Source organism: Mastigoproctus giganteus, chromosome 8 (assembly GCF_048544385.1).
Source record: "Mastigoproctus giganteus isolate SK-2022 chromosome 8, ASM4854438v1, whole genome shotgun sequence".
Lineage (NCBI taxonomy): Eukaryota > Metazoa > Arthropoda > Arachnida > Uropygi > Thelyphonidae > Mastigoproctus > Mastigoproctus giganteus.
The window spans coordinates 33,340,797-33,355,103 of record NC_143582.1 but is presented as its reverse complement, the minus strand read 5'-3'; the positions used below and the strand labels follow the sequence as shown (position 1 = coordinate 33,355,103).

The 14,307-nt window shown below is 34.7% G+C and overlaps 1 protein-coding gene across 2 annotated transcripts in view; it reads right to left on the bottom strand.

The window, feature by feature from the left end:
* The window catches only part of S6kII (Ribosomal protein S6 kinase II), a 297,018-nt gene continuing 282,711 nt past the window's right edge, over window positions 1-14,307 (bottom strand). Inside the window, exons 18-19 of one of the 2 annotated variants that reach the window (XM_090379290.1) lie at window positions 9,044-9,181; window positions 1-505 (exon numbers count right to left, since the gene is read on the bottom strand). In XM_090379290.1, coding sequence (XP_090235416.1) covers window positions 380-505; window positions 9,044-9,181 — 264 coding nt within the window. In that variant the 3' untranslated portion in view covers window positions 1-379. The remainder of the gene's footprint in view (window positions 506-9,043; window positions 9,182-14,307) is intronic. The other variant, XM_090379291.1, reaches the window with a different exon arrangement.

The following is a 14,307-nucleotide window of genomic DNA, read 5'->3' as shown; positions in this document are numbered from 1 at the left end:
ATATATTACATGATCTATTACTCCCAATGTTTATTATTATTAGCTTGCATTTATAGCTTGCTTTCCAAATGCATTACCTGGATTCTCTTATGACTCACTGCAGTGGGAATGCTTGTATGTTCATCTGAAGTTATACATCCAGAAATACATTGAAGAACTTTAATATAAAGCACCAACTTCAATTTATAAACACTATAACCTCAATTGTAAAAATATCACCCAGATTTTCCAGATGGGTGACAAAGGAGCTTCTCCTTGTGGGAGCCATCACAATTTACAGGTTCATTTTACCCGCAGACATGCAATTATGGCACAATTTTATCGCCAACCAGTGGCCCATAAACAACTTTGACTAAATGATCTACAACTATATCTTGTCTCATTCTGTTGAAGACTTTGGACGACTTTTACCCCTTCGTCGTGCAAGTTCTGAGGCAGCAACTGGTTCCAAATTTGGAGAATTGGGAAAATTATTAATGGCCCGAAAAGTAGCAGCCATTGCACCCTTCAAAGATAAAATATAATTTTATGTGGATGAATAAAAATCTTGCTAAATTAATATAACAGCATATTTAATATACTTGCAGAGAAACAGACAACACAAATTAATTTAAATCACACAAGCCTAATTAAATTTCATCTTTATATTTGAGATGTAACATTTAACAGGACTCAGCAGATATCCAAGCCTTTCAAAAAAAATAATTTTTTAAGAATATATCTGAAGTACAGATCTTTAATATAATTTTACCTAACATTATTTATTCTAGATTTTTGTTCCTGATTAAGAAGCTTATCGATTTCAAATAAAAATTTAGTGCATTACTAGATGAATTTGAAGAAATGAGTGCTTGAACCTGACAAGTAAAACTGTTGGCTTGTCGGGGGCTTGTGTATCTAGTGACCTTTTTTTTTTTGTTAGTTGTTGGCGCATCGGCTTCTGTGGCCATAATGCACCTCCCAAAGTTTTTGCATTTTACTCTGTTCCAAGCCCGAGGTGGGATTTGAACCCGTGACCATTGGGTTGCCAGGCAGGCACTTTACCCACCTGGCTATTCCGGTCGGCTCTAGTGACCTGCTAAGTGACATATTCCAATTCTGAGCATGGAACAGAACAGCAAAGTGCATAATGTTCTGGTTCAAGAGGATTTAATTTTTATTGTGAGACACTCCATTGTTAGAAAAACAGGTAACATATTTTGGTCTGTAGCACCTTCTATCATAACTACTTCTGGGTGAATATAAATCTTTTTCGAACCCCTCCTTGTATATATACAAGATAATTTTGAGAGGTCTTTCCAAAACTGAAGAGCAAGTTTTACTCAGAAAAATTATATGAAAAGCATAAGTCTGGAAATGTTCCCTTGACAAGGAAACATTACAGCCATGTTGCTGCTCATATTGATCCTGTAAAACACTGTTGAAGGTACTGAAGTATTCAGCAGCTTTCCATATCAGAAGTGTTCAAAGTGGCCTCTGTTGAGCAATGATAAAGCAACAACAAGTCTTCACATTGCCTGTCAAAGACTTAAATTTACTGGAAGTGTTTCAGATTTTGTGAAGCCAGCCACCCAGCACCTGCAAAGACTTTCTTCATTGCTAACCAGAACTTAATAGAGTAGAGCTGTTAGGTGTCCCTAAAGGTAAAAGCTGATGAGATTCAAATTTGACGAGTGTGGAGGCCACACAGTTGGCCCACACTGACCTATGCAATGATAAGGGTACCAGATGTTGAGCAACTTGTGGTGATATCGTTGTGTGGGTACTAATGATATTAATCACAGGCAATCTGAGGCAGAGATGGAGAGATATTGAGATTGAAAAAAAATGCATGAGTTAGGGCTGAATTTGTACATGTCTAGAATTTTGCCAAGGCATGATAGAGTTTGTGATAAGTGCCTTGTCTATCAGTTCTGCCCTGAAGTAGAGTTTTTTCAGTATAGCCTATATTTTTTGTTAACAAAAAAGGTAGGTTTTATATATATGAGATACTCACTCTCTCTCTCTCTCTCTCTCATTTTACATAGATGATACATCTATGTAAAATGAGAGAGAGAGAGAGAGAGAGAGAGAGAGAGAGAGAGAGAGAAATGCTCTTTATGGAATAATATTATGAGTAGAGTATTCCAGGGCTCATTGTTGATTTCCTTACTGTTTTTAATATTCAGTAATGATCCAAATGTAAATATTTCAAGTTTAATGTCTAAGTTTGTTCATGATAAGGAGGTGGGAAGTGTGATTAACACATTTTCATGAGGAAGCAGTGTGAATATGTGGCATCAAATTTTTAATCTGTAATGGAATACTGGAAACTTGTCCACAAAAATTTTCAAATTTGAAAATGATGCCAAATGAAATTTGTGCCTCGGCACTTATAAGAACATTTTTAGTGGGAACTTGTGCCCCATATAGTCACATGCAGCCATAAAGTACTTCCTCACTGGGCAGAAGGACAGGAACTTCTCATGGTTTAGACTTTCCATGAACTCAGAAGTAGAAATGCCCATGACTAAATCAGAATCATCCTTCTAGCTTAGTCTGCTATGATAATCAATTTCCAAAATGGAAGATTTGAAAACTGTTGGTAAAATAAATTTGCACATAACATTCTTCAACATATCTAGGCATTATAACCTGAGTACATGTATGTGAGGTGCACTGGACTGAACAGCTATGTCAGAATTTTAAAACACTGGCACAATATTTAAAAGAAACAAGCATATTGCTTTATTCAATCCAGAAGGGACAAACATGAACAGACTTTCTTGCACAAGTGAAGATAAGTCCAGGATTATTGCCAGCTTGCTGGTAATAATTAAGTCCAGCTTGCTTGCTTGACTTGTTCAGGATTACCTTTTACCAGAAGTTTGTTTTCTTAGCTCGTCAGTTTGTCTTCTTTCAAAACGTTCGGATCATGAACACGAGTCAATGCCACTTATTAGTGACTGCTTGTTGTATGTACTTTTCAATTTGGTAACTCTGAAAAGTGTTCATGCTTTTCAAAAGTGCTCTGAAAAGTGCTCATATTACTTTTCTCACAAACTTTTAAGCTCTTCTTTAAACAGACTTGTCAAAAATTCCCACTGTTCTATCTCTCTAGTCACACATTTAACCAAAGATAGCTAACATGTACACACATGCTTCAAAATCTTCTCACTTCGATGGCATGTATCAGTTGTAATTTTTAAATCTATCTTTTGTTTTAGCACTTCTTTCTAGATAGTAGTAAAAAAAAAAAAAAAACTGTCATATTAGGGCTATCCACGATTATCCTCATCTACCCATGTATATTATGTTCATAACTTGCATGTGTTCTATGGTAATATCTATATAGTGCAAGGAAGCCACAGGCTTTTGATGAACTATATGGCTATTACTCTCTGGTCAGTTTGCCTGTTTCATTGGACAAAAAACCAATTTCAGGAGGGGTCTTATATCCTCACCTGAGACCAAGTGACTTGGCCACAGAGTGAAAAGAGCCTATGAATAAATGTTCTTTGCATTGCTGAAAGGACTTAAGATCTGGTCTAGACAGTAATATATTTCCACTAACTACTCATTTGCTTTCAGAGGAAGACAAGCAGCTCTCCTTTTCAGCACAAATTAATAATATGACAAGGACAGTCTATTACCACCAAGTTGTCAATCTCCTCTTTTAATTCCCTTGCTACTCCAGTTTTCAGGCTTACTCTAGCAGGTGCATTATCTACACTCAAATGGAGTTCAAGACAGTTTTTTGAAAGAATCTCTGATGCTTTCAGGTTGTTGTTTCAGATGTTCAATGTTGAACCCTGTAGAGTCATCATTCATGCTGGCTCTGAGAAAAAGCGGCTTTGATTTAATAATTTTTTTTATTACAAAAAAGTAATTACAGTGGGTTATAGCTTGAAATCACTTTGTTTACCGCCACCTGTGGCAAACAAAAATGGCCCATTTTTCAGAGCCATCATTAATCTCTTCTTTCCCTGTCTGATTCCAATTGCAATTTCACTAATGATGCTTTTTTTTTTTACTTCCAAAAACTATATATATATATTATATTTTTTTCAGTATTTTGGCCTATTGGGAAATGTATTTCTGAATAACGTACCTGTGTGACCAATATAACTTAGAGGAAGATAATGTTCTATGGAAAAAAGATTCAAATAAATATTTACCACATATTATACCATGAAATGCAATATCTATTTTTACATCTCTTTCTATGCACTGCATGCTATTGTTATTCTTGTTTTCAAATGCCTGATTACAATGCATTTCCTCCCACTTGAAATTGAAAAATCACATCTACATATGGTACATAAGACAAACATGTTACCTTTTCCAAATTTTAAAATACACAGAAAATCTTGCATATATGTTTTCTGAAATTTCACATCATTTCTCTGCAGCTATTTGGGCACAGCCATCTCAATGCAGACCAAACTCAGCACCAGCTATCTTGGCATCACCCAACTTGGTGCTAAGTACAATATTTATTTATTAATATATAAAAATATTAGTCAAGGTATTAAAAGACGTAGGTTTAAATAAAGAAACTTGGCAGCAAGTGCGTTTTCTCAAACTCATAAATAAAGGTCAAAATAAAAGCAAATAAAGTAAAATATTTATTGATTTTAACATTTGCATAATATATCATTAAAACAAAAGTATAAAAAGGTACATTGCAAATTAGTTTGACAATGCAAAGTTATGGGCAATACCTCTCAAAAATTCAACAATTTCTATCATTAAAAATTCTAACTATAGCTTATATCCTTGTCTCCTTCTCTGTATTTTTTCATTCTATCTTGCGATTCATTGCTCACAGTAAAGGTCTCTTCCCTTTTGAACTTTATGCAATCCATCGATAAACTTCCAGATATTAGGATGTTCTACTCCTAGCTTGCACTGCAGTCTTCTGTATGTTGCTTCTGCATGATTTTTTGTATGGCCATCATTGTTTAAATTCTTCTATATAAATTCCACATTTCATGTGGAAATATCAGAGTACGTCTCCCATTACCCACATAGGTAATGGTAGATGTCCTCTTCTGCCTATGTAGTTGTCCTCAAACCAATCAAGGAGTGGTTGTAGTTCATTGGAGAGAACATCAGCAAAGTGTTCAATTGTTTCATTGATCTATTCACTTGGTACAAATAGCAGTGCACTAATCATTTTAGCTTGTAGAGCAAATTGTGCTTGATGTATTGATGTGGAAGCTCCATATAAGCGAGATGTTTTTTTCATGTTGTGTGCAAGTTAGAAAAAATAACCATGAATTTTAGCAAGCGAAAACTGCTCCTTTATACTCTTGAATGTAGCTACCTCAAAGTACAATTAATTATTTCTGGATTCCACTTGGGTTGAATCTGGAGAATCATATCAAATAATTTGTCATATGCAGATCACAGCTTATTCAAGAGATACATCATTGTACACCTCCATGCATTTCTGCCATAATAACATAGACTTGTGAAAACAAAAGTGGTGAAAGTTTGGAAGTGCCATCAACATACCATTTTTTCAATTCTTTTAGTAAAAATGCATTTCTTTGTCTTCCAAACAGAAGAATTCTGCATGACTCTTGGCCATTGTTAGCAAGCATAAAGTTTTCTGTCTCAAATTCATTACAGGAATAGGTTTGGAAACTGTTAGGAATCACTAATGATTCCACATTTGATGTATTAGCAGGATATTCTGCTAGTTCATTCCTTTTACTTCTCATCAATTTTCTCAGTGTACTGTGAATAGGCATGGCTCCTTGGCAAGCTTCTGACAGCCCACAATTTTATTTTTGTAATTGTTCTTTTTCTTTCTACTTCTAATGCTAAGGTGCAGGGGGCAGGCCGTCTCAAGGGTGCAAGGGGTGCACTGAACCCAGGCACAAACGTTCAAGGGCGCCTGAAAACCTGAAACTTATATACACGTGAAGAAAATTTTAAAGGGATGCACCAAATTGTGATTGGCACCTGGGCACCACATTCCCTAGGAACTCCCCTGCTAAGCTGGCATGTGAATGCATACTGATGTGCTTGACTATTTTACCATTTCTGACATGATATCCTTTCTCTCACATTGCCAAAAGTTGGTCATCTTACCTGTGGCAACTTTATCATATATGTACAAATATCCATCACTGGCTAACTTTTCTTTTTCACATTGAGACAGTATTTTTGGTTCTATTTGTAGATGTGTAAAAGCTGCAATTTTTAAACACACACACACACACACACCCACACCCACACACTTCATGTTAATTTAATCTGACTGTAGAATGTTGACAAATAATTTCCTGTTTAAACCTACATCTTTATATACCTTAAGCCCCACCTACCATGTTCTGCCAACATTGAATTCCTATGTGATCCTATTTTTATAATTACATTACATTATTAATTATATTATTTTAAACTAATTTGAATGTAATTTTATGTTAAAACGTATATTAATAAATAAATATTGTACTTAGCACCAAGCTGGGTGATGTAGAGATGGCTGGAATCTAATTCAGCCTGTGTTGAGATGACTGTGCCAAGGTGGCACACTGAGTTGTCCTAGTTCTGACATCTTGCTGAAAGCCATTGTTAATTAGCTTTGCACTACAGTACTATTAACATACATTTCTATTTTGCAACACAGACTGCCACAGAACATTTGATGACCAATTCATTAATGGGTAAAAAAAAAAAAAAAAACCCTCCAGTTTTAATGTAGCTTTATTATTTTTATTTAATTTTTTTGTGAAAAGAAAAGAATACAGAAAAACTGAATTTTTGCAAAAGGAATGAGAAACTCAGTTGTCATCAACTATATTACAATGGTGAGTCAAATTGAGTAAAAAAAAACATGGATTCTCCATCAAAAATCTGGGGAGTTGGCTATGCATCTTGAATATTGGATACAGTTTTGGAAACTTCATTTTAAGGACAGATCTTTCAGAAAAACTGCAGAGAAGAGCAACAAAATTAAAGATAGGGGTCTGAAACTAAGCACCTGTGTGGTAACCTAATTGAAGTCATTAGTTCAATACGGTTCTGCAAACTAGTGCCTGGAGACTAAGCACCTGCAAAGAGATCTGACTGAGGTGTGTTTAAGACTATGAATGGATTGAGTAAGCTGAATGCTGATAGAATCCTTCCTCTTGCTCAGACTATACACCTGAGGGGGCATAAATTCAAACTAAGGAAGGATGGTTATAGGATATATGTGCAGAAATTTTCCTTCAGCCAGTAGGTGGTCGATTGTCGAAACCTCCCATCTGCTGTTGTTGGGTGGATAGTTTAAATCAATTCAAGGAAGAATTAGACAACCTGTTAGACAGATGATATGGGTAGTGTTGGCTTTTCCTTTTTTTTTTTTTTTTTTCCTGATGCTTTATAAACTTGCTTTCATCATTTTCCACTATTAATACTAATACTATTAAGGCTTTAAAAGGGTTGAATAAACTGAACATTGAAAGCATTTTTACTCTTTCTCATACAACACACACATAAGGGGACAAATTTAAAAAAATGATAGCCACACAATGTGTCACAATTTCCCTTCAGCCAAAAAATAGCCAATAAATTGTCTTTCCTTGTGTTTTTGTTGATGCTACATAAGCTTGCATCCTTACGTCATTTTGAAAATACTAATACTAATTTACAAATGGTAATGCTGAAATGTGGCAAAGCCATGCCATGCATAAATGACATGTGTACACTCATCTATAATGGTATCTTTGAGCAGTGTAAAGCCATTTTCTAAAAAAACATTTGTGGTGTTACATGGGAACCAGCCAAATAATCACTGATGATACCACCCCAAACATTGATGCCAAACTGTTGCTGAAGCTGACATTGGATGAAACCACGAGGATGTTACTGCCCATAGGTTTTGATTGTGAAAACTGTGATACCCTCACTGGTAAACTGCACCTCATCTATAAAAAGAACAAACAAAGAAAACGAGTTAGGATCCGCTCACAGAATACAGCACGTGCTGGAAAATCTTTTGGTGGGAAGGCCTGAACTTGATGCAGATAAGACTGATATTGCATTGCTTGCAGAACACTGAGTGTCACTAACTTTCTCATGCTGAGTCAATGATTCTCCTCCCTCAATTTGGTTCAGAATCCATTCTTCTGACTCAGATGCCCAAGATTCCCTCCCAGTCAAGATGTGGATTTACCCTGTCCAAGATAAATAAAATAAATTTTCTTGTTTATATTCTGGGATGACCACATGATAAGGAGTTCACAATACAGAGAGAATACTAGAAACGGCTCCACATTTAGTAGTCATGCAGGTTCGAACCATGGTCACTCAAAGCACTGACATTCTTACAACTTTTCCGTGGTCGAGCACGCAGTATGGCAGTTTTCCTCATCCTACTGGAACCAGATGCTCCTTTCATTTTCCTCTGGCAATGCAATAAATTACATTATGATACCTTGGTAAACATCAGAGGTGACAGTTTGTTCAAAAATATGAGTCCAACTATTCTTCTTCAAGGTATGCCACATAAAACACCAATTTTTGGGGCATGTAAGAAGGTTTTGCAAAAAAAAAAGATTCAGATTTTCATTGCTCCATATTCTTCAGTTTTGACTGCTGATGTAACCACTTTAAGATGAAACTATGCTTCATCAGTAAAGCATAGTTTCATCCAAAATTTCAATACCTTCATGCAAAGTAAACTTTTAAACCAGCAGCAGTACCATAAACTTCTTTTAATTATCCTGAAATTAAAGTTCATACATATTGTGGATTTGGTACAGAAAAAGTTTTAGATGTTTTCTTACATATAAATTAGCTGAACCAAGTGATATTCCCCCAGTAAATTTACTGTTTACAGGATGGTATATTAGATGTATTTGTCTTTCAGAACTGGGGGGGGGGGGGGGGGAAGAAATAATAAAAAAATTATCAAACTATAAATTTTGGTATTTATCCAAACTGCTGTACATTAAAAATTTTCACAGATACCAAGCTGATATAAAAAATAATAATAATAATAATAAAATAATAATAAAATAAATTGCCATCATTCTTAATAAAAAAAAACTTAAGATGGGCTAACCTTGACGAGATGAAGTTCTTGATGAGGAAGCTGACAATTGGGAAGCTGGTCCCTGCTTGTAATCCACACATGACTTAAGACATCAGCAGCACGATACCTCTGCTTAGGGTCAATATGTAACATTTTCTGTACAAGATGCTAGATTTCAAATAGTGAACAAAAAAATAATAATAAATAAAAAATGGTAATTTAATTAAATTCCATTAGACAAATAATATAAATATAAATTTTATACTTCCAAAAATTTTTGCTGTACAGCTGAAATTTTAATAAAATAGTACTGATAATGATGAAATTCCAAAGAAACACAAGAAATTTTATATTTGATATTTACCAGTAGTTTATGCACACCCAAATCAGCAATTTTTGTTATTCCATTCAGAACAGATAAACACATTTCTGGCAGGGTTTCTTCTTGTTCTTTTGAGTATAAGCCCTTGGAAAGCTTAATTTTAAAGCTACTAAAGAGGGTGGCTATATAAAAGTCCTTTGTTGTATTTCAAAAGAATTTCACTAATCTTACTACTATACTTTGCCTGAAAAACCAAGCTGCTTGGTAGCTGAAGTGACACAGAATAACAAGCAATATCAAAAGCAAGCATCAAAAAGTTTCAATAACTTCCTTTAGTTTAATAATGTGGCACAAGTTTCATCTGCCGTAATACCGTTTTATAAAAAAACATTAAGAAGTGTTAATTAATTTCATTACCTATTTGCCATAATGTTACAAATAAACCAAACAGAATCCCTCAGAAACATGCTTAGTAGTTTTAGGTAAATTATGCTAATTATGTTAAAATATAGGCCAATGAATATCAGAATGCATTACAGCAGGGAGAAAAATAACAGGCAGTTCAAGATCAGTCGATCAGCTTCCCACTCTGTACTAAAGCTACAGAAGAAAAGGACTAATGTGTGACCTGGAGCTGCCTGTTATTTTTCCCCTTACTATAAAATTAATTTCATATCATTTACATTTCAAGAATTATTATGCTTATAATTAACACAAGATTATTTGTGCATGCACTCCATTTGCTTTGGGTTCTTTAAAAGTTTGGCCTTCATTTTGGTTGTAATGTCTCTGTAAAAATAGTTATGTTTACAACCTGTTATGGTCCTTTTTGTATTTGTTGCCATGAGTGCCAAAGGTTCCAATCTGAGATATAATAATGCTCTTGCATTTCTTTCTTAGCTTTTGAAAGGGTCTGTCATTTCTGCGATGCAGTGACAATGTACAAGGTCAGGATTGCATAACTTGTAATGACCAATAGTTTGTGTGGTTATTTGTAGCACAAGGAAATTTCTAATTAAAGTATGTCACTTATACTAGAAAAGCATTTTTCATTCATGCAGATGCATTCTATAAGAGGTTTAATATCTCCTGTCAGCTGGGCATGTGCATAAGTGATGTTACTTGCTATCGCAAGACAGTATGAAGAAATGGCACCAAAAAAAAACACATACCTGGTAATAATCTTTAATATATATTTTTTTTCAGTCAAGCAACTACAAGGGTAGTTCAAAATAAAGAGCAGTAGTTAAACAACCCCTTAATCAAATTCATTACTTTACATCTGATAATGGCATTGATCATGACATTACATCTATCTTAAATTGTAATGTTATGATGAGATCTCTTTTGTTTTGTAATGGAAGTCACTTTTTTTTTTGTGAATTTATTCACCCTTTGATTCTGAAGTGAATGCAGAAAAAAAAAAAAAAAAAAACTAAGAAATGAACTGTCAGACTGCTACTTTAGTGTTATAAAGTCTCATAGAAAGCAATAATGAAAGAGAATAATTAAAAGCACTTACCTGCAAAGTTTATTTATGTATATCTCCAAGTATTGAATAAGTAGATTTATCCCACATGATAATTTTGTTAAATATTAATTTGCACATGCATTTGACTACATACATATCCATATCTCTGTTACTCACATTAAACCACTGAATATCCTCAAAGCAATACAGGAAAAGTTTCCTAGTTCACACTAAATTCCAGCTGCGAGTACTGAAGAACAAGAGGGTACTAATGAGTAAAGATATGCAATTTAGATTGTTAGGTTGCATATCATCTGAAGCAATTAAAAGTGACTTTCTTTTAAAATAAAAAAGGATCAAGATTAGTATTAGTAATGGCCGTATGGTGCAAGGAAGCCTAAGGCTTATGCTGCACCAGCATACACACAAAAAAAAGAAAAAAGAAAAATAATAATAAAATAAAATAACCAATTAATAAACGAAAGGAAAATAGACAACCTATGCATTTCCCACCTCCCGTAGTAACTAACTATTCAGCTGATTTTTGAATTATCCCAAACTGTCAGCCCCAACCACCCATGTAGTAATTTATAACTTGCTGTTTCCAGTAATTTATAACTTGCTGGCTAAAATAAAACTTCCTGCAATCCAGTCTAAAATCCCTGCCCCCATAACTTAAATTTATGGCTCTAGTTCTAGAATCATTTATAACTGTGAAAATTTTGTCCTCACTCATTTTACTTTTGGCACCCAGAACCTTAAAACAACTGAATCAAGTCTCCTCTAAGGTGACTACTTTTCCAAGCTGTGCAACCCACATATTCAAAGTCTTTCCTCATATGGACACCCTTTTGCCAATCTCACCAGGCAAGTTACCCATCTTTGGATCCTTTCAAGAAGATTGATGTCTTTTTTTTTTTTTTTTTTTTTCCCCATGTGTGGTCTGGTGTGCGTGTGTACATTCTCTCTCTGACCAGTTTTTGCCAAAGCCAGCATCATCACCCTATAGATTAACTGCTGAAAAATGTGGCACCTCTAAATCAGGCTTTTCATGTCCCCCCCCCCCTTTTTTTTTCAAATTTTATTTTCTAAATTCATGTCAGTTGGGTCATGCATGTTTTGCATTATTTACTATATTCCAGTATAATTATGTCATTTTTAATCTGTTTTGCTGATACCAGAAGTAATGCCACAAAACTTTAACATGCAATTCTGAAGCACAGAAAATAAATAAAAGTATGGTTTCTACATTCAGCCATTATTTCAGGAGAAAAACATAATCAGACCAAATACAAACTTTCAGTGTGCATTTAATTTGACCCCAGAGAAGGTTTTAGACCAGGGGTGGGCAACAGCCAACCATATCCGGCCCGCGACGATGTTGAATCCGGCCCCCTCGGTAAATGCATAAATATACAAAATCCACACTTGACTACACTCGGCGTAAACGTTCGGATTAATTCGGTTCAATCGGGAATCGCGGCCACTACAACAGTAACCAAGTGATTCTAAGCAGCGTCAAAGAGTTATTTCCTAATTATTATTGTAGCATCGATCGAACGAAGTTCCATTGGGTTTGACTTCTTATTGAAAAAAATAATATTGGTGCGAGATTTTATGTTTTATGCCTTTTCTAATTATTACAATTTTTAATTTAATATAATTTATAGCCCATAAAATGAGCCAATTAAAAAAAAAGAAAAATTGATGCTGAATGCCGCATTTTCAATGATAATTGGACATTCAGATATTTTTTTTTAAAATACATTAATAATTCGGTAATTCAAGTAATATAACATTTTTTAGGTTCTGATTTTTTTTTATTAAATCGTTCAATCTATTCCGGCCCGCATCATGATACAAAAATTTCATTCGGCCCGCTGACGAAAAAAGTTGCCCACCCCTGTTTTAGACCGAATTCCAGTCTGACTACTCACAGAACCTACAGACATTGTTTTAAGTCTAGAACAGTAGTTACATTACTTTACAAATTTTTCAGGATTTATTCAGAGGATTCTTTGACAAATTTCATGTTAATAGTTTAAAACATTTCCCACCATGTGTGCATCTCCACTTAAGAACAAGAGATGCATAATGCTACATAATGTATACAGTAGACTTTCAAAATAATGGCATCTTCAGGGATTCAAGGTGCTGTTATTTCGATTTTTCCGTTATCTAGAAAGTTTTATTTTTAATATATTTAATGCAGAAATAAATAGATTTTAATGCAGAAATAATTCCATTATTTCTGCATTAAATAAGAAATAGAGAGATTAAGAATGCAAATTTATTAACTGTACAAAAAAAAAAACTTAAACATAAAAAAACTTAAACTTAATATTCGGCCATTAATACACTTCTGCTTATGCCCTGTTCTATTTCTTTATTATATCGAGTTTAGTCTGCGCGGGGAGCACCAAGTGGAAAAGGCATGGGTTCAAATCCCGCCAATGACACAAGGAAATTTTATAGGCTTTTTTCACTCCATGGCCAAGTTAGTCGGTCTGAAGCGTAGATAGCAAGCTTTCCACCCTAGAAACTGGGGTTTTTCGTCCAGCAAAACAGGCAAATTGACCAGAGAATACACGCAATTTACAGACAGAATACACATGGGTAGCTGAATTAACATTCCGGGTGACCCTAATGTAATAGTTTGGATTATATCAAGTTTGTCACTAAGCTTTAATGTTCTTCTTTTCTTCTCTGTATGAGGTTTATTAACCATAGTGAGGGGGTTTTAATTTAAAATAAATGAATTTCAAAATGGCGAATGTAAACAAATACAGTAATCACATGACTTGCCATTTTTCTCTTTCTTTTTTTTGGCACTGCAAGACATCTGTGCTGTATGTATATATCCAATCTCGATATGCCGTTATTTCGAATGTGCCATTATTTGGGGTGCAGTTATTTTGACAGTTTACTGTACTACACAAATCCCATCTCATGACTATCCATTGTGGCAAAATTTTTATAAACATTTCTTGAGCAGAGAAAGAGGTTTTTAAAGACTGAGATTTATAATTTGTCTTAGTAGTGGCAATTGATGCAAGAAAACAAATATCACATGTCCCTCCCCTTAATAGTGTGCCTAGTTTTGCCTTGAATTTATTAAAATGACCAATTTCCACAACAACAGATGAAAGTTTGTTTCAACAATCAAATGTTTTGTTAACCCCTGGCACCACCATGCCGTGACGGGACTAATTGTATGTCTATCATTGCTGCAATTAAAGATTCTATTCTATTCTATTAAATACCAGATGGCTGAAGGCAAACCTCCACACATCTATCCTGCAAGCATGCTTGCTCAATTTTAATGTGTCATTGTGTGTGTGTGTGTTCTGACTGAGACAAAGGATGCAATCAGCATTACTCGATCATAGAAAGCCTTAAACACCTCAATCAGATCTCTTTGCAGGTGCTTAATCTCCAGATGCTGCAATTTGCACATCTGAACCTTTCCACGCAAGAGCACCCTCTTATTCCTCTTACTAA